Here is a 20778-nt window from a genome sequence, read left to right on the forward strand (position 1 = left end):
TGAGTTGAATCTTCTAAAATCTGGACTCAGATGCATATTATACACATTGTTAATTAGTTTGTGGTGTGTGGTACATTGTAGTTTACCCCTGTACTGATTATAGTTATGGCAAGTTTTAGACACATCAGAGGCCTGTATTCCAGTACCTCTGGTTCCATTGACACCCCCTGTGAATTCCTTTCTTGTACACAGCCCTGTGAGAGGAATCAGCTAGTCTTCTCCGCTGACCGGGAGATGATGATGAGACATGGCCCCGATGATGTTCCAGATGAGTTCTTTGATGTGACCGTGAACGACATCCAGAGTATGCTGTCTAGTCTACGGCATCAGAGGTAATGATTTTGTTTTTGTGATAAGTACCTTCTCTATGATACATGCAATCTTGAAATGTATTTTTTTTTTTTTTTGTTCAGGCTGTACATCACACTATTCTCATGACCTATGATTTCCACTGTTTATCAGTACACATTTTGTCTTGGGATGGATCATGGCCTAATCATTCTAATAACTCTTCTTTCCAACATCCATCATTCAAAAAGGTCATATCTACCACTGAAAATCGAAATGATTGATAACACCGCGGATGTAACAGGTGAACTGCAGCCATTTGGAACCACTCTAGTACGAGAAAGGTGTCCTAGTCCGCACAATCGAAAAGTCTCTAGTTTGATGTACAGGTGACTGCCTCTATAGCAAAGTTCTCAGGACTGGCTGTTTTCTTTTGCTTTTAGCCTAACAAATAAAATATATAGAGATATTATAGATAATACTTTTGAGACTGAAATTTTTACTCTGCTGTAATGAAATTTCGTCATTTAATCTTGTTTGTTATGATGGCATTCTTTGATTGTCCTGTTGAAGCTCTGAGACAGAGAGGGATCTGGAAACCAGGGCCATGAGAGAGAGGAGAGAGGAGCAGAAGATGAGCCAGTATGAGAAGGTAGGAATTGGATATGATTGTCTCTTATCATGGAACTCTTATCTGATATGTGTGTCTGTCCAGTTATCTCTGTTTATGCTCCAGACATTTCACAAAACTTCCGCAAAGGCCCTGGAATGCAATTCTATCTCTTTTTTTTTCATGTACAATTCCAATCTAACAGTTTGACTTGTATCTAATGTAAGCCTGGTTGCACATCAGTCTTTAGAATCCACTGACTTATTTTTGAACAGACAGATAAAATACTTTGCTTGTTGTACATTTACAGTACTTGTGGGCATGAAGAGTCACTACCTATCTCACAGCGGCATGAGAACAAACGTACAGTGTGCAACCAAAGCTCGTGCCATATGCAGGGAATAATTTTCCTGGTACCGCATCGCAATTTGCTGTGCATTTTTACACCACTGCTATGCAAACTAGCTTTTGTGTAGCAGTTTTCTTCCATAGAAGTGTGCAGGATACCATTTGAAATACTGTTCAGCTGAAATTGCTAATCAAATTTGAGTTGGAAAATTATTCCCTGCACATGATCTTTTTTGCATTGAGTGACTTACAGTGTACCTCAGAGACCGTAATGTATATATGTTAAAGTTAATAACGACAAACTCAAACAGCACAGTGGGTTATTGTTAGTGTGATGCGAATGCTGGCATTGGTGCCATCCAACAGTAACACCAGTGATAATGCTGAACTTGAAATCAGTCGGTGTTAGCAAGTTGACCTCATAATGATGACATATAACTGTAATTCTGGTAGCAGTCACTTTGCATGGTGCTGAGTGCCGTCTGCTGAACAGAGCTCCACTATTCTTGTAGGGCAATCAACATGACTTTCCCTTCATTGGCTAATACCATATTATAGACCTTGTCATTTAAGTTTGCTGTTGATGATTATGTGTGAGGGCCACATTGACTTCATTGGATGCACAACGTCTCAACTCATATTCGAGTGCAAGCATGTGTATGCATATAGCCTGTGCGTTATGCAATGATTACCTGTCGAAAATACACGAACACTCCAGACATTTCCATCTAAATCTGTGTCTGGGAACAAAATTGTGATTGTGTTTTTGAGTTGTCAGTTAATTTGTGGCATTTTGATTGTTCTTCATAATCACTTGTCCACTACACACTACAAAGCAATTTCATGGCTGCATCTTTTCATGTTTGACTTGAGCAATCACTTTTTGTATGTGCAGTTCACGCATAAATTTGTAGTGTCAAGTGTTAAAGTGTGACTGCCACAAGTCTTTTACCAAATTGTATCTTATTTTGCCCATGAATAGCAAAAGAAAAGTATGTGTCATATCATTGTTCACCAATGTTAAGGCCACACTGTAAAGTTTTGATGAAAATTTGCAAACATTTTTGACATTGAATATCAAGGGTATGGTCTGATATGTTGTGTGAGCATCTGTGGATGTATGTGTGTGTGTGTGTGTGTGTGTGTATGTGTTCTTGGATATGTGCACATGTGGGGTATATTGTTAGGTTCAAATACTCCTTGTGGGGAACAATTTCTTGGTGGGGTAAAAAGTATGGATGCCACAAAGATGCATCCTCCATTGTGTGCAATTCATATTGATACATTCTCTAATGAACTCTACACAGTAGACCTCATAAGCAGTTCTGGAGGTGTGCGAGACGGCGCACATATTTTCATGTGTGCTTCCTTTAGAATGCCAAAATCGCCTAGCTCAAAAAGTAAACAGCAGCATCTACGTTAAAACTGTTTGCACATGTGCACAAGGAGTTTAGCTTCCAGCCGACTGCATGCATTTCCAAGGGCATGATGATGCTCTTATTTTGGCTAGCTATTGGAGGATGAAGCCTGATGGTGAGGAGGAAATGAGTTTCGGTAAGTTGGAAAAATATGATTGAAAGTTTTTACTCAATGAGCCAGACTGTAGCCAGAAAAAACAAAACAAAACAAAACAAAAAACCTCCAAAACTTAAAACTATTAAAGTTGTAAGGTGTAACTATTACCCATACAGAGTGCAGGCTTTTAATATTTTAGTAATCTATAGATAGTACTGTAGGGCTTGGGCAAAGACAGCCATTTGTTTCTTTTTTATGTATTGATAAAGCACTTATTACAAGTCCCATTGAACATGTGTTTCTGGATGATTCCATGATTAAAACATTCTGCACTGGATTTTTGTCAGACGTAGGGCTTGGGCAAAGACAGCCATTTGTTTCTTTTTTATGTATTGATAAAGCACTTATTACAAGTCCCATTGAACATGTGTTTCTGGATGATTCCATGATTAAATCACTCTGCACTGGATTTTTGTCAGGATATTGACATGAATTTAAATCCTCTATAATGTAACATTTCATGAACAGTATTTTGTTGCTTTTCCCACATTTTCTTACCAGCAGGTATTAAGCCAAGTGCACTTTGTGTGATAATAGTATGCAAGCTAGCGCTAAGTTTGCATACAGTGTGTAAAGTTTAAAATAGACAGATCTAGACAACTACAAAATTAGACATTTTTGCGCGAGTAATTTTTATCACTCAACCGGATAATATGAACTTCGCATGTTTTTAATTCTCAGGGCAGATTCGAGGATGCCACAGAACAACATATGAAATAGTATGATATGCAAAAAAAAAAAAAAAAAAAAAGACTATGTGCAAATTTTATCATGCTAGTTTCATGACATGCAAAAATTTGCACCTTTGGTACAGTAATGCTTTTTGCATAGGCCATCATGAGAACTTTGTATCTCAGTGTTGTACCCCTGCCAATTCCGTACATGTGACCACCCAACAAAACTTCATTGGGTCCCAAAATGCCTTGAAAATTACTTCAAGGTAAGTCAGCAGTCAATGTCTCCTCAGATAGCGGTTACATGTGATCATTGATTGTGTACTCGAAAGAACACAATCGGTTGATCGCATGCTGACTTATGCTGTGGACAAAGCGTCAAATAACATTCAGCAATAGTACCACCTAATGGCATTTGTTGTACATTTCCTTTCAAGTGATTGTCGTAGTATAGCGTCTAACATATGTATAGTTGTATGTTGTTTCATTACATGAAATATTTGTGAGATGAGAGATGAATTTTCATTCAGTGTAATTTTGTGTTTTCAGCATAGTAAAATTGTATGTGCGGCTATGCGTAATTCTGACACAGTGTAGTAGAATTCTGATACGCTGCATTTGAAAATCCCATCGCAGCCTTGTGCACATCTGATGAGGCCAAAGCCAGCTCCGATCAGGCTCATCCTATTGTGAAATACACTGATAGATGGGTAAGCACTTGCATTAGTTTCCTTTGTTTGTTTTGTTTTGTTTTTGTTTTTTTCATTTTCAAAGAGTTGTTTCAAGGAATACATTAAGGTGCGTTCATGAGCGAAAAGTCTACATTTTGACTCAAGTTTTGTTATCATTTTGATGAATTACAGTGTATGGTTCAAGATTTATACACAACCACTATCTTCTAAGCACTGAACTTGTCCTTTTTTAGGTTTCATTTTCAAAGTGCCTTTCAAGTACTGGTAATTATTTTATTGCTGCACACATAGATTTTGTAAAAGCCGTAGAGTCAAGACAAATTATAACTCGTAGCATTTTTCATACCAAGTTGCTGGCATTTCGTTGTTTGACTTTTATGACCATTGTGTATTAATCTCATCAATCACAGGGGTAGATGATTGATTTTATGTGATACATAGACCTACTTTGCAAGCTTGTAGTGCTGAAACATGGATCAAATTTAAAGCAAAACTCCAGGGGATAGTGTTTACTGTTTTTCACTTGTCAATTTTGAAAATGTTGCTATTCTATTTGATTGTCTAAACTAATAATCTTCTTTTTATATGTTGTCAATTCTCAATGTATTTTTTTTTTAAGTCTTGCGTGCATTGAACTGCCATGACATTATTTTCATTTTCTCTGAAGCTTTATGCTGTGTAATTGTTTCTTTGGACATGGGTAGATTATTGATTTTATATGATATGTAGACCTACTCTTTGATCCTTCTATCGAGACGTATTCATGAATATTTCGTGCTTGAGTAGTATGGTGGTATATGGTGTACGGCATATATTTAGCGAGTATATTTTTTCGCAAATCAAGACTCCCTGACGACTTCGTGAGTGGTTAAATTTGCGATCTTAGAGGATGGTGATGAACGGAGCGATGTAAGCAGGCACGTCACATTTACGTCAGGATCAGAGTTAGTATTTTGCGTGTTTTTAAATTGACAAATAGAATCCACCTCACGAAAAAATAAAAACCTCATGAAATATATGGCATATACAGCGTGTCATGAATACTTCACATTCTGCATCCTCTTCATCACTCTTTTGTATTCTGTAGGACAGTGCCAAAGTTCTTTGATTCGATTGTCTGTGGAATGCTGCTTGGACATTGAGAAACTTTTCACCATGCTACACTTCTCCTGCAAATTCTTTTGACAATCTGGAGAGAGAGAGAAAAAAAAAATGATCATACTGCCATTTGCATCTTCTCTGTGTACCAGGATGCATAATAAAATACTATGGGGAGCATTTAGTTCAGCAGACAGTGCTGTTAGCACAGTTAGCAGAAGTTGTGAGTGGAGATATGTATGACTTGAATTCAGTTGAACTGAATTCATCTCCACATCATGAGATGGAACACCCTGATTAGCAAAGCCACTTTCCATAGGAGTCACAAAACCCCCTAACACTGACTGATTTCAAGTACAGTATTGAAAGAAATGTTGGTGTTGAGATAATATCAACGCCATACTCGAACACTGCAATGGAAGTCATTCAATGTTTGATTCGACATTGATTGACCAAAATGTCCAAGATTCAGACTTACTGCATCACAATTTTCACATCTGTTTGTCCAGGCTATCGTCACGTCAAGGACCGGAGTGTATCATCATCAGCCGTCAGAAAACCAAAGCAGCACTACAGCTGTTGTTCGTAGGACAGAAAAAGGAGCCCAGACTATCAATGACATTGAGGTTCATGTCCTAGAAAGTCAGGGAGTGGCCGCTAGGGAAGTGGATGGTGATCAAGTGCACGATTGCACAGATGAGTGGCTGGAGGGGGAGAGTGTGGTGGATAATGATGCAGAATGTGCAAATTGGGCAGACAATATGCCTCATGATACTAGCATCAGGGGCGGTGACGCGCAACAGGAAAATACTGAGAGGGTTTCCATGAGACAAATACTTGAGAAACTGGAAATCATGGACCAGAAGATGGACCAGCTGCTCGCCATAAAGGGATTACCTAGTGAGAAAAACAAATTGACTGGTGGAAAAACGAAATTACTTATTAAGAAGAACAAATTTCTTGGTAAGAAGAACAAATTACTTGTTAAGGTCAACAAAATACTCGATGGGAACAAAGGAGAGGGGCAGGTGAAGAGTGATGGAAAGGGTGCGCCAGAAGATGGCTGGAAGTTCAGTCACAAAGACCTCGCTCTATTAAAGACTCAGAGTCGCTCGCGAGCCAATTTTGCAAAGAGATTCATAGTGCAGTTGATGTCCCCGAAAGAGCTGGCGCAATGCAACTGCAGTGGGAAATCGTCGAACCGTTCAACCAGAGGGGTCGTGCGCGCCATCCCGGCAGCAATCCTTTCCAAGGTACTTGAAACAACGTTCAAGATGTGGCAGGTGCCAGACAATGAGCGTGGTGTGGCATACCGAGAAATTGTCTCGGCGATAGACCTCCACTGCCGCCGCTTGGCGGCACGCCAAAGAAATCGGTGAAAAACCGGGTAAAAAACACACGTGTATTCAGAAGAGTTAGATATTTTTGAGCAAGCAATTTATTGCCACCGGTCTGAGTAAGATAAATTTTGTGTGCTTTTAATTTTGCGGTGAAATCGGTGAAAACTGGGTAAAAAACGTATGTGTATTCAGAAGAGTTAGATATTTTTTGAGCAAGCAAATTATTGCTACCAGGCTGAGTAAGATGAATTTTGTGTGCTTTTAATTTTGCCGAATCAGGACATTACACAGTGGTGGATATATGAAGCAAAGCATTCCTGGCTTCATCTTTAAAGTGTGCTCACTGACACTCCATCATGACACACCAGGTTATGATGGATATACCGCATATGTTCACAAAACATGATTGTGCTGATCCAGAATGGTAACAATATTTGATGTCAAATTTTCCTATGAACTGAGACGGTTTATAAGTTTTAGGAGGGTTCGCACAAGTTGGCATTTTTCAACAAATGCTCACCGAGCCATCAAAAAAAAAGTAATTATAATGACTGTGTCAGAATAGATGCGAGGAGGTGGTCAAATGATGGATGATAAAACAGCAATTGCACTTTACGCATATACACTTCAAACAGAATTTGTCACAATCTCATTTCACTGACTGCCCCCCCCCCCCCCCCCCATTGACTCTTGTGACTCACCCATGCGTGATGCAACAGATCATTCTCATTTTTGCACAGAATTTAGTCAATAAGTATATGAACCTCCCGGTGCTCCAAACTCTTTCTTCAATGAAATGACACAATGTTAATGAGGGGGGGGGGGGGGGGGGGTGGAGGAAGTAAATTATTGAATATGAAAGTATGCATGAATGTAATAGCTTTTGCGAAAGCAGGCCTAGATTAGATAGATAAGAATTAGATTAGGTATGATTAGATTAGACTAGATTTCCATCTGAACAAGACAAAAATTCAGCTGCACTATTGAAGTGCTGCTGGCTTTCCATTGGGACCAGTTGTATGTACTATAATGAGTATTTGTGGGGAAGGACCACTTCACTGGATTGTGCACCGTGCTCTTGAGAAGAATGAAGTGGGATCTTCTTCAATGCATGCATGCAGACTGTATTAGCTAGACGTGGGCCCTCTACTAGTATTTTGCTTCCTATCCGATAGACATTGTTTTGCTTCTTACTACAATGTAGCGGTGATGAAAAGATAACACACAATAGTGCTTTGCAAAACTCACCGGGCTTCAAGCCTGTACCATGTGATTGCAAGGCAGAATGTGATGCTTGTTACCAACAGAGCCACCTCACTACCCTTAACTCTTAAGGTATGCACGTATTCATAATGTTATTCATGTTATAACTCATATTTGAAATGAAAAAAAGAACAACAAATCAATGCTTGTTTTGAAATAAAATGATCTGTACACAAACCTGTTGGTTACATTCATGTTATGTTGAATGTCTAGAAGTGTATATGCAGAGTTTAATGTTTGGAAATGATTATCTGCTATTACGATGGCGAATCCATGAATTCCATAAAAGGGAAGCACCTTTACAAAATTAAAGGGGGGGGGGGGGCACATGCCCCCATTTTTTCTTTTCATTTCTTTTGTTTCAACAACAACAAAAAAGAGAAAAACAGAGGGGGCACGCGCCTGATGTGCCCCCTCTGGATCCGCCACTGTATCATAAAGTTATGAATGTGCATGCTGATGATGTTATATTAGCATTCGATGCAGGGACCAAAGAACATTTTCTAACCCTACCTCAAACATTGGAATCCTCAAAAGTCATGGTTTTTTTCTGGTTTTTGTTTGATTTGTGTAGGGTGGGGGTAGGGGTGGGGACTGCATCCCCCTCCTCCACCAAGGCTGCAATGATGAGCGTAATTCATTATGTTCATGCATAACACACAAAATGTACAGAAGATCATGAGGTTACAAAGGTTACAAAATCAATTACAGGTAACTCTTCTAAAATTCTTGTCTCATGCTTCCAATGAACACTGCCATGATTTGACCATCTGTGGATAATGTAGGGTCATTATGAATAATTGAAGTTGGCTTAGTAACCCATGACATAAGTATATTGAGCTTCTTCTGCCCAACTTGCCTTTCTCTTGAGAAAAGAGAATGTGTTGATTGTTTCTGTTATCTAGTTCATTTTCAATTTGTTCATTTAAAAACAAACAGCTACATGTAATATTTCATTTATTAAATGTGAATGTAACATAAATACAGTCTGTTGTTGAAATGTAATCAGAATTGTTCAACACTTATGAAACACATGTGAATGTATTTGAGGAGAAAAGAAAGGTTCAGTTTATGATTAATAAATCACAATGGATTGATTAACATTGTTTAACTGTGCAACTGATTTTTGCAGAAAGTGTAGAATGTTGTTATTGTTTTTGTGTTTTGTGTGTGCACATTTTCTGTAAATTGTAACATTAAAGAAGAAATCAGTGGTAATTCGATAGCAGGACTGGATTCATGATGAAAATGCATTCAGAGATGCCAGTTATAATGAAAGAGAGGACCTGAAAATTATCAACAGAAAATTGGTTTGTTTTTACATGAAATGGCTTGAGATTTTATCTTGCCAAGGCCTGAATTTATAAACATTTAATAATCATAAATCATGAAGTCTTATATAAAGTGCATTTATTTGCCAAATATGATACTGATAAATGTGCTTAAACTTTTTGTTTTACTTTTTTAATTATAGATATTAATTTTTTCAGGTTCTTTTTTATTTTTTTAATTGGCACTGAGAGTGTTGAAACTTTTGGAATTCTTTGTGCAATTTATTCCATGCTGATGGTCCACAAAATGAGGACCCATGTTCACCAGGTTTTGCAAGTGGTATCTGGAGCTCCGAAGATATCCATGATAGAGCACAGTTTACAAGGGGTACAAGGTAACGTCTTGGGTGAATGAAACATTTGGTGACTGTGATAAATTAAATATTTTAGGGCAAAATTATGTAATTCATATATTCAGCTAAGTAAATTCAACTGCGCATGCGCAAATCAATATTTATGATTTACATTATCTGACATGAGCAAAGCCAGTGCTATCGTCGAGGGAAACAGCAAGAAAGCAAAAAGCCCTTTTGAGTAACTGACCCTTGTATATTGAATATGTACGTGAAGTTGTCAAAACAGGAGAATTCAAAACAATATAATTATTACAAAACAAACTGAAGGTATGAATGATAACAATACAAAACCCCTCCCTCAAAACAAAAACAAAAACAAAAAAAATGTGCCGTGAATCAGCTATGTGTATAGTCGTTGAAAACGAATTGCTTATATTTGAATTTGAAATCATTCATGGATTTTAACACTTAAATTTCTTTTTAAGGTTAAAATACCATGTATAGGGACCCTAATGAGGAACTGATTTTATGAACATTTTCTTTTGTAATAAACTATTGTAATAATGATTAACAGTGCTTATACATGGTGTATACCATATTACACATTCATATGTCCCTATATGCACTCAAAAGATGGAAAGATTATACAAAAAACAACAACATGCAAATTCAGTTACAATGATGGTGCCAAGCTTCATGTTTGTTGACACCGTAAAAAGTCCATTTTCAAAGCATTTGTCAATCTATTAATATCGGTAATTTGTCTTAAATTCTAGGGTAAATTATTCCATAGGGTAGAGGCATTTTAACAAAATTAATATTTATTCTCCGTAAAATGTGTTTCTCCTGTTAGGAATAACAAATAAGTCTTTGTATTTTGACCAAAGGTTTCTCTCTGGTGTGTAGATTAGAAGTATCTTTCCCAAATAGTATGGAGCAAACTTATAGAAACATTCAAATGCTGACAGCATATATATACTATATCTACTGTATCCGATTGTTACTGAAAGCCTGTTGTAATCATCCCAACTGGATTTGGGAAGAGTTTTGTTTTGGAATTAATCACATAATCATGAATAAAGTGAGTATTATTTTTTTTTATGATTTTTTTTTTCCTAAGTCTTGTTTTTTTCAGCTTGAGGACAGAGAACCTCTTTCTAGGTCTTTATCAGCCAATCCATCATGCCCCAAAACTGAGCAACAACTGCATTATGTTTGATTTTTGCATGTATATTCAGTCAGATTTACTGGTCTACATGCTAATAGAAATTAGCTCCCATCTACTAATTTATTTTTTTTTTAAAGCTTGTTACCACATGTAAACACACACACACACACACACATATATATGTATATATATATATATATATATGTATATATATATATATATATATATATATATATATATATATATATAGATAGATAGATATAGATATATAGGCCAAAATCCACCCAGAAAATATATTTTAAAAGAAAGGGAAAAAACCAACTGAATTTCTTTTTTTTCTTTTTTTTTTTTGTGAAGAAGACAGAAATTGGATAAGAAATTAGGAAGATACTACGTTTTGAAATGTCACATATTTTTTTTTTTCTTTTGAAAACATATCTTGACCTGTTGGAAGTATTCAAATGAGGGATTTACTGATGTCATGCCCTCACAATTTTTCATGTACTGTATAATTATGAAATTCATTAAAAAAAAAGGTAAAGATATTTTTAACTAATACAAGTAAAATCCTTTTCCCAAACCAAAATGCATCAAAGTTAACATATATGTTCTTCTTAAATTTTTGGTGTTTTTTTTTAATATTCATACAGCTGAACGAGCAGATTTTTGTTATTTTTTAACGAAATGATTTATTAGAAATTGTGAGAGCATGACATCAACTTGCTGATTCAGTTAAATATTCATAACGACTGGTCAAGAAGTGTTTTAGAAAAAAAAAAAATCAAAAAATAAGTCTGTCCGGAGGAGTCTTTTTTCATCCCCCCCCCCTCCCCATTTAATTTTTTTTTTTTTAACTTTGCCGGCTTTTCTCCGTAAATGGAGGGGATTCCATGAAGCCAGACGCAGTCTCCGCGGAACATACTCGTAAATCCAATCAGGGAGATTCAGCAATTTCACGTACGTCCCTCTAGATTCAGGACGTCAGTGACGTCATCGCGCGCTAGCCCTTATGGGAGGGACGGGGCCATGACGTCATAGGAACGGCGTGCACTGATAAAGAACCTATCGATGAAAACCGCGGATGTACGAGTGGACTGTGGACTGGAAGGGCGCACGGGCGTCCACGTCCACACAACGTCTGCATTCTGTACAGTATACTAGTGGTGGTTGGCATCCATTCGTCTCGAGAAACGATGGCGTAGCACTAGCTAGGCAAGAAGTTTGCACTGCCTTGAGTGGCTGTAAAGCCCCACTCTTGAATGGCAATCCTTAGAGCACTTGCAGCAGATGAAGTCTGTTGGGGCCAATACTAAGACTGCCCGTGCCTTTCTCTTAGCTCTCCTGTCGGTCTGCTGTACATGCCTTACAGCTTCAGCTCTCTGAACGCCCTCCCTGACGGTGCCTCTCCATAGCGGACGATCCTCAGCTACACCTTCCCATGTGTTGGTGTTGATGTCCATCGTCTTCATGTCACGTTTGCACACATCTTTGAAGCGGAGATGCGGCCTTCTCATGGGACGAGACCCCTTGCTTAGCTCTCCATACAGCATGTCCTTCGGGATGCGACCTGGTTCCATTCGACGCACATGACCCAACCACTTCAGGCGTCTCTGGCTGAGGAGTGAAAACATGCTGGGAATGCCGGCACGCTGGAGGACCTCTGCATTTGTCACCCTATCCTGCCATTTTATGTGCAGGAGTCGTCTGAGGCAACGGAGGTGAAAGGTGTTGAGCCTCTTCTCCTGGCTAGCATATGTTGCCCAGGACTCAGAGCCGTATAGCAGGGTGCTGAGGACGCAGGCTTGGTAAACGCAGAGCTTGGTGTTCTTGGTCAGCTGACTGTTGTTCCATACGCGCCTGTTCAGTTTGGCCATGACTGCAGTAGCTTTCCCTATCCTATTGCTTATCTCATTGTCAAGGGAGAGGGAACTGGAGATTGCTGAACCAAGGTAGGTGAAAGAGTCCACTTCTTCCAGATGTGACATTAATGGAGATGTCTGGAGGAGAGTCAGTGCCTTGGGTCAAGATCTTAGTCTTTTTCAGGCTGATGGTTAGTCCAAATTCGTTACAGGCATGGGACAGACAATCAACAAGCCTCTGCAATCCCGCTTCTGTGTGCGATACCAGAGCAGCGTCGTCAGCGAACAGCATTTCTTGGATAAGAACCTCTCTAACTTTGGTTCTGGCATGCAGTCGGGCGATGTTGAATAGCTTCCCATCCGCTCTGGTACGGATGTAGATTCCCTCTGTGCAGTCAACAAAGGCGTACTGAAGGAGCATGGAGAAGAAGATTCCGAAAAGTGTCGGTGCGAGGACACAGCCTTGCTTCACACCGCTGTTCACAGGGAAGGCATCAGAAGTTCTCCCGTTGTAGCAGACTCTACTTTGCATGTTCTCGTGAAAGGAAATGATAATTTGGAGCAGTCTCGGGGGGCATCCAATCCTCTGCAGGAGACTAAAGAGTCCACTTCGGCTGACCAGGTCAAAGGCTTTCGTCAGGTCTATGAAGGCAATGTACAGCGGCTTTTGCTGCTCACGGCACTTCTCCTGCAGCTGGCGTAGTGAGAAGATCATGTCTACTGTAGATCGGCCTGCCCTGAAGCCGCACTGTGACTCTGGATACACCCGGGAGGCAAGACTCTGCAGGCGTGCCAGAACTACACGTGCGAAGACTTTTCCCACAACACTTAGGAGAGAGATGCCTCTATAGTTGTTGCAGTCACTGCGGTCTCCCCTGTTCTTGTAGACAGTGATGATACTGGCATCACGCATATCTTGGGGTACGTGGCCTTTTTCCCAGCAAAGACACAAGAGCTCATGGAGATGTTGCAGTAGTACTGGCTTGCCGCTCTTTAGAACTTCTGGTGGGATACCATCATTTCCAGGAGCCTTCCCGCAGGATAGACGGTCAATGGCTTTGCTGAGTTCTTCTTTTGTAGGCAGGGCATCCAGCTCCTCCATGATTGAAAGGCTAGGTAAGGTGTCCAAGGCAGCATCTGTTACCTTATTTTGGGCTGCATAAAGTTCCAGGTAATGTTCTACCCAGCGTTCAAGCTGCTTACATTGATCTGTGATGGCTTCTCCAGTCTTTGTCTTCAGTGGTGCAGTCTTGATGGCGGTGGGACCGATTGCAGCTTTAATGCTGTCGTACATGTCCCTGGTATTTCCGCTGACTGCAGCTGTCTGAATCCTGCGGCACAGGTTCAACCAGTACTCATTAGCACAACGGCGCGCAGTCTGTTGAACCTTGTTGCGAGCAGTTCTTAGGACATCGTGTGTGCTAGAGATGGGGTTCTGCTTGTAGGCCAGCAGGGCTTTCCTCTTGGCTTCAACATCTGATTGCATCACATCCCAGTGAGTTTCGTACCAATCTTCGCTCCGACGTTCCTTCTTCCCGAACACAGAGAAGGCTGAGGAGTAGATAGTATCCCTAAGGTGGCACCATTTACTATCAATATCATTGTCATTTGGAATTGAAGTGATCATTTTCTCACTGAACGTGTCATGAAATCGTCGACATCTCTCGAGGTCGTTGATGCAGCAGGTGTTGATGCGTGGGAGACCTTTGGTTTTGGTTCGATGTATTTTCTTTGTCATCAATCTCACTTTGCTACTGACGAGGGAGTGATCTGAGTCGCAGTCTGCGCTGTGATAGCTCCGTGTGTGGAGAACACTGCTAAGGTCTGTACGCTTGGTGATGACAAGATCAAGTTGGTGCCAGTGTTGAGACCGAGGATGTCTCCAGGAGACTTTGTGGCGTTCTTTACCTTTGAAGTAGGTGTTTGTCACACACAGACCACGATGGCAGCACAGCTCCAGCAGCCGCTGTCCATTTTCATTCATCTTTCCCGTGCCTTGGTGGCCGAGGCAGGAAGACCAGGTGTTGTAGTCAGCTCCCACTCTAGCATTAAAATCTCCTAGAAGATAAAGTCCTTCAGTGCTGGGGATCCTGGATATCATCTCATCCAATTCTTCATAGAACTGGTCTTTAGTCTCTGAGGTGGAGCAGAGTGTCGGTGCATAAATGCTGAAGATGTTGATGAAGCCCACTGTTGTAGACAAACGCAGAGTGAGTATTCTCTCTGTCCCGCCAGTTGGTGGTTCAATGGTGGAAACCAGAGAGTTCTTCACTGCGAAGCCCACCCCGTGCTGTCTTGGGTCGTCCTGTGACAGACCCTTCCAAAAGAAGGTGTAATTGGCTTCCTTGATAGAACCACTGTCTGCCAGACGGGTCTCCTGCAGACAGGCAATGTCAACATTTAGTCTTGATAGTTCCTTGTCGATAACCGCAGTCTTTCGGGCATCATTAATCTGTTCGATGTCGTTATTAAAACCAGGGCACATGGTTCGAACGTTCCAGGTTGCTAGCCGAAGAGTTGGAGTCTTCATTTTCACTTCTTAACTTCTCCTTCTTACATGGTGTCGACGTCTTAAGACGTCGCTGGAGTGTCTTCTCCAGAGTGCTACGAGCCTGGGCTGATGTGAAGTGGAGAACTTGTGCTGCCCATACGTCAAGTTCCCCCTCTCGGCGTTGCTGATGTAGTCCAAAGGAAAGGATGAACCAATACAATTTGGCACCAGCACAGCTGCAGGAGTTGCCGGAAGGTAACGCAATACGTTGCTCGACCGCCTTAGGGACTCCACTCCGGATTTCTGTAGGGTTTACTCCTTAGCCTTTTCTTCTCCCGAAGATAACCACAAGGCAGTGGGACCACGGGATTATGGATCATAATCATAATGGATAATGGATAATGATCATGGATAATGATTATGTTGATAATGATAATGGATAATCATTATCCATTATTATCCATTATCCATTATCCATCATTATCCATTATCATTATCATGTTGATAATGATAATGGATAATGGATAATGATCATAATCATAATGGATTATGGATCATAATCATTACGGGATAGTACCAGTCATATAATACAGTACGCGTTTACGACGACAACTTCTGAGTGCATGCGCTGTGTACGACGCTGGATACGAAGTGCACAAGTACCGACAGCTCAGACAAAATCCGTCACTGGACTCTCATAGCAGATCATATTTCCTCCGCAAATAATTGTAAGTATCTTACCTAACACTTTGACTACGAATTTACCCGAATTTTACTACAAAACCCTGTATTTTGGTCTCTGGTCCCGCTGATTGCCCTGCGACCTCGTCCTCGACACGAACGTATTGTTTGGGTGGCCGTAACAGCAGCCCTGTCGCTTTTTTACGTCTAACAGATAGACCTACTCATCGATCGCTTTTTGGTTAGACTCAAAGGGTGTGTTTATGCTCAATTTGCGAAGGCAGAAATAAGCTTTTTTGTGCTAGTGTACGAGTAATTAAAAGCAGAGGCATTCAAAGCGCTGATTCAAAACGCCGTTCACGGGAGCACTGCTTATAAAAAAGGGTTCTAGCCCGCGACCAGTCGCCGTGTCGCCCACTTGTGTACACACAGCATGTACACAGCCGCGTTTGCGATTGCTTCGTTGACCTCGGCAGAAGCAGGTCACATTGGGGCGCGCGCTTTTTCAGAGTGAATAGTCAAGGCGCTAATTCCTGTACGGGCCTTAATTAAGGAGTTCGTTCAACCCACCCCGCAGAAAAGGTTTGACCATACAGAGTGGTAGATGAGACCTCCAGGAACACCCCCAGGTAGTATGTGAGTCGAAATTGTGGTATCAATAAAATTTTACAGGCCATTTTAGTTGCGACAAGACCTTATTGTTCAAAAAAGAGTCTGCGCACGCCAAGACTACTACACGCACCACTAGCTCTGCTACAGGCGCCAGTGCCAGTGGTGCGTGTAGTAGTCTTAGCGCACGCAGACTTTTTCCTCGGCAAACTAGGGTTTTTGCCAGCAAACTCACTAGCTGAGGTCAGTGTAGGTTAGTTTCTAGCCGTTTTTATTTCGTGTATATTTTTTCCGAGTTGCAGCAAGCCGAGTGAGGTTGCATACCCAGTGATCGTGACCCCAAACCGTTCGGGCGTCGTAATCACTTGGTATGCGCCTTCGCTCGGCTTAGCACAATAAAGTGGGCTTCTACACATGCGCAAGCTGCAACTCGGAGAGATGAAAACGAAATAAAAACGACTAGAAACTAGACTGAGGTCGGTTACGGCTGGCACTGAAAATTACAACATAATCACAGTTTTTTGCAGTTATTTCATGAATAATTCGTCAAAACACCGTAAAACCATATATACATATGTTGCTAGAGATGTCAGCAAAGCAATGGGATACATTGTAAGTTAAAATATTGTGCATGGTTACCATGGTAACCAGATGTATACAGGTGATTGATAATCCCCAAAAATGCCTCCAACTGCTGCAAACTTTGGTATTTTTTGTTCAGTTTTTTTTTTTTTTTTTTTGTAGATAGGTGAATTAAAAACAAACATTTCTATTGATTATTGTTCAAAAAAGTTTTTTCCTGTTGCCATGGCAACCAGTAATATCCAATCAGGATTCAGCTGTCAATACTTAAGAACTAATGCCCATATTTTCAAAAAGTTCAATAAGCATGTCATTCTGCATAATTGTACCATTTACCATACTTTTAACACATATTTGACTTCAAATTACAGGCAAATGTTGTTTCCAGCAATGTATGGACACAAAATTCCCTTCAAAATCTATGTTAATACAGAGAGCAAAGCCGACGATATTCTGATATTAGCTTTTTAGAGGATATATTTACAGAGAAATGGTTATTCGAAACAACCTTGGAAAAGAGCAGAAGAAAGCAATTGATTGTTCTTGTTCTTAAAGGAAATTTATTCAAGAATGCAGATAAATTCCTTTCTAAAGAAGGAATATACACGTACACTGCATTATCCACCAATGGAATTAAAAGCGTACTTTTTCGTTGGTAAGTTAGGGTTAAAAATAAAAAAATAAAATGAAAAGTCATGACATGTAAATTTGTATTAAAACGCGCAGTAATGAATTAATGCTATTAAGGAGAGAATGAGGGAAAATCTTAGGGGTCCTATCCGTTTTATCCAGGTTAACTTTGTAGTGTTGAGGTGGGTAGTTTAACCCTATAAAGCCCAAGGGGGGGGGGGGGCACATTGTGCCCCCTACCATATCTTCATATGCCGCTCCTAAACCCTTTACCCGATTTCAACCAAATTTGGTGGCTTTTCCTAAAATCTTATTACAAACATTTTGATATATAATTTAGGTATGTCCGATATTCCTGTTTGCTATGGCAACCGTAAACTTACAACCATGTTAGTCAGATTTTGTATGATTTTCTGTTTCAATTTCAGTTAACAATATAATTATGGATGAAATTGGGGTTTTCTTGGCTATAGTTTGCTAAAGGAAAAAAATGTGAAGTAATTATGGTTGAGAATTACCCTGAAATGGTCTTCTTATTATTTCCTCTATTTTCTATATAACATAGGCATCAAACAATAGATATAATAGAAATAATCGAAAATACAGAATTTTTCAAAGATTACCTTTTTATTTTGTGTTATCTTCACACAAGCTTTGCCTGGAATATCATTTGTTTATCATAATATCAATCTCTGAAATTAAAATTTCAGTATTTTGGAAATATGAAATGTGATACAAATATATGCACCCATTCCAAGCAATACGTAATAGGTTTCATATATTTCTTTATATTGTAATGAATTACGCCCCCACATGTTGACCTTGAGAAATTTCAACCATATAACATAGTGAACGTTGACTTGCTCTTCCTTTGTAGTAAATATGAAAACGATTAATATAAAATAACAACATATTTACTGGGGATAAAGAAATAGAAAGAAAAAAACATGATTTTAGCATATTTTCTATGTATTTTTCATATTTTGGGAAATACTGCCCTCAGTGGGTAACCTTGAGAAATGTTGGGTCATGTAGAGCATGAGTTGCTCTACCCATGTGCCAAATATGACGGTCATACATCATATAATAAAGAAGTTATGTAGGGGGCACAATGTGCCCCCCCCCCCCCCCCTCCCCCCTTGGGCCTGGAAGGGGTCAAAATAGCTTGGGCTTTATAGGGTTAAGACCCGACCTACAATAGGTGATCATGAGCACGTAAGGCAAAATAAACAAACGTGTCTGGATTCCAGATATTTTTTTTTCACTTTATCCTACTTTGTTGTGGCAAACTTATAAATGACTGTGGAAAATAGAAAGTTATCTGAGCCCGAAATGTCCTTAAATCCACAAATAAAATTGTTGAACAAAAAAGTTACAAAACTTGTACTGTAATGTATAACAAAGTACTGAAAGTCAGTCACACTGTGAGCTCTAGTAACAGGCAGAACAAGAAATTCATATCTAACAAAGAACTGACGATTCGAACTTGGTTATGAAATATCACCATAAGTTGTCCAAATAATGATACCCTATATCGACAGAATGAATCAAATTTCGTGCACTTACAGTCCACGAAAAGCACAAAAAATGTATCTACACTTTAGATATAGCCTATAACAAACAGAATGATTCAAATTTCGTGCACTTACAGTCCACGAAAAGCACGAAAAAGTATTTACACTCGAGATATTTTTTTTTTTCACTTTTATCGCACGCTGGTGTGGTACAAACATAAATGCTGATTGTACATTTGAGACAGAAAGTTGTCTGATTGTCTGAATTGTCTGACCCTAAGACGTCCTTAAAATACCCTGATTCACAAATACCTCGATCCACAAATAAACTTGTTGAAAATAAAGCTAAAATACTTGTATATATATCTATATATATATATATATATATATATATATATATATATATTGTAGCGCCCCACGTCTGATTTCAGGCCTGCTAGTATTCAGATACTCCTTACCTTTAAATGCAGCAAGTGTTATTTGTACAGGATGAATACTGATGTAAGCTATGCATGATCACTTACCGTTGACTGTAGATGCATCTATAGGCATTCTCTTAGTGCAGTCGGTGCAGTCGACGTGATGTAGACCTATAGCGAGTCTTTCTGGCCATCTTTGTGAAATCAATTGTTATATATCTGTAATTTAACCGAATGAGGAGCATCCCTATATAAATTTTTGTAGTTATATAGCTGGATTTAGGATGAATTGACGGCTCCATGTTGATATGACAAGCGTTAGACGGCAAATGAATACTGTACAGTACTTGAGCACTACGCGCAGCGCGTATTGTTCATTCATGATTGTTTCCGGAATGAAACTCATTTACATACGAGCTGCATTTGGATCCGTCAAACTTACTCTTAAATGTCTAAAATTGTTATTATAATGAAATAGTAGAATTTGAAGAGAGGTAAATGATATCAGTCAACGGCATTTTGTTATGACTTCGGAGATATATGTATGTTTTCGTATGTTAGTGTGTAGTAACTTCGAAATTTGAGATTTTAATGTCATAAGTGTACGGTTATGCAGGGATTCGTGTCCGCGGAGAATGTGCACTGAAGTGAATTGTAATACGTTGTGTTTCTCGGATATTTTCACCTTTTCGGCTTATTATTGATTGCGCGGACAATAAGAATAAGGATAATCTACATGATATTGATAAAAATTGTATTTTCTTTCCAATGATGTATATCATACATCAGGTCTAAAGTTATATTTTAAGATAAAGGCAATTTTACGTCATTTAAATAGGACAAAATTGGCACGGATCGCCATTTTCGGGTAAGTGCACGCATTCTATGCGGATCGCGATCCGCGTAGTAGGGGTTTCCTACTACGTCCGCAATAAGCGTATATAAAGGGCAAATTTCAGTGTGAAAATCAGAAGGGGATGGGGTTACCGCCGTGAGCGGTCAAGGTGTAAACAACCCAATAAGCGGTCTGCTGACTGACATAGTCCAATGTAAGGAACAAAGTTAACCGCTGAGAGCGGTCTTTTATAATTATAGCTCAAAGAATAATTTAGCCCCCATAATAACTTAAAATATAGAAAGACAGGATTTTATAGTATGATGAGTATTCCATAGAGGTAGTTTAATTCTGTATATGATGTAACAGTGGTGATAAATTGGTTTGTAAAGATGAGTTAATAAATTGATGTTTAGTGTTATTTCACTTTGAATTCAAAGACAAATCTGTTCTGACTTTTCATTAGTGTGATTAA

At 39.4% G+C, this 20778-nt stretch overlaps 1 protein-coding gene across 1 annotated transcript in view; it reads left to right on the forward strand.

Annotated features, from left to right (window-relative positions):
* LOC140232108 (tether containing UBX domain for GLUT4-like) overlaps window positions 1-20778 on the forward strand; it is a 53052-nt gene that overhangs the window by 15849 nt on the left and 16425 nt on the right. Inside the window, exons 10-11 of the mRNA XM_072312256.1 lie at window positions 193-332; window positions 862-940. Of these exons, the coding sequence (XP_072168357.1) occupies window positions 193-332; window positions 862-940 (219 nt within the window). The remainder of the gene's footprint in view (window positions 1-192; window positions 333-861; window positions 941-20778) is intronic.

This window comes from Diadema setosum, chromosome 8, assembly GCF_964275005.1.
Source record: "Diadema setosum chromosome 8, eeDiaSeto1, whole genome shotgun sequence".
NCBI lineage: Eukaryota > Metazoa > Echinodermata > Echinoidea > Diadematoida > Diadematidae > Diadema > Diadema setosum.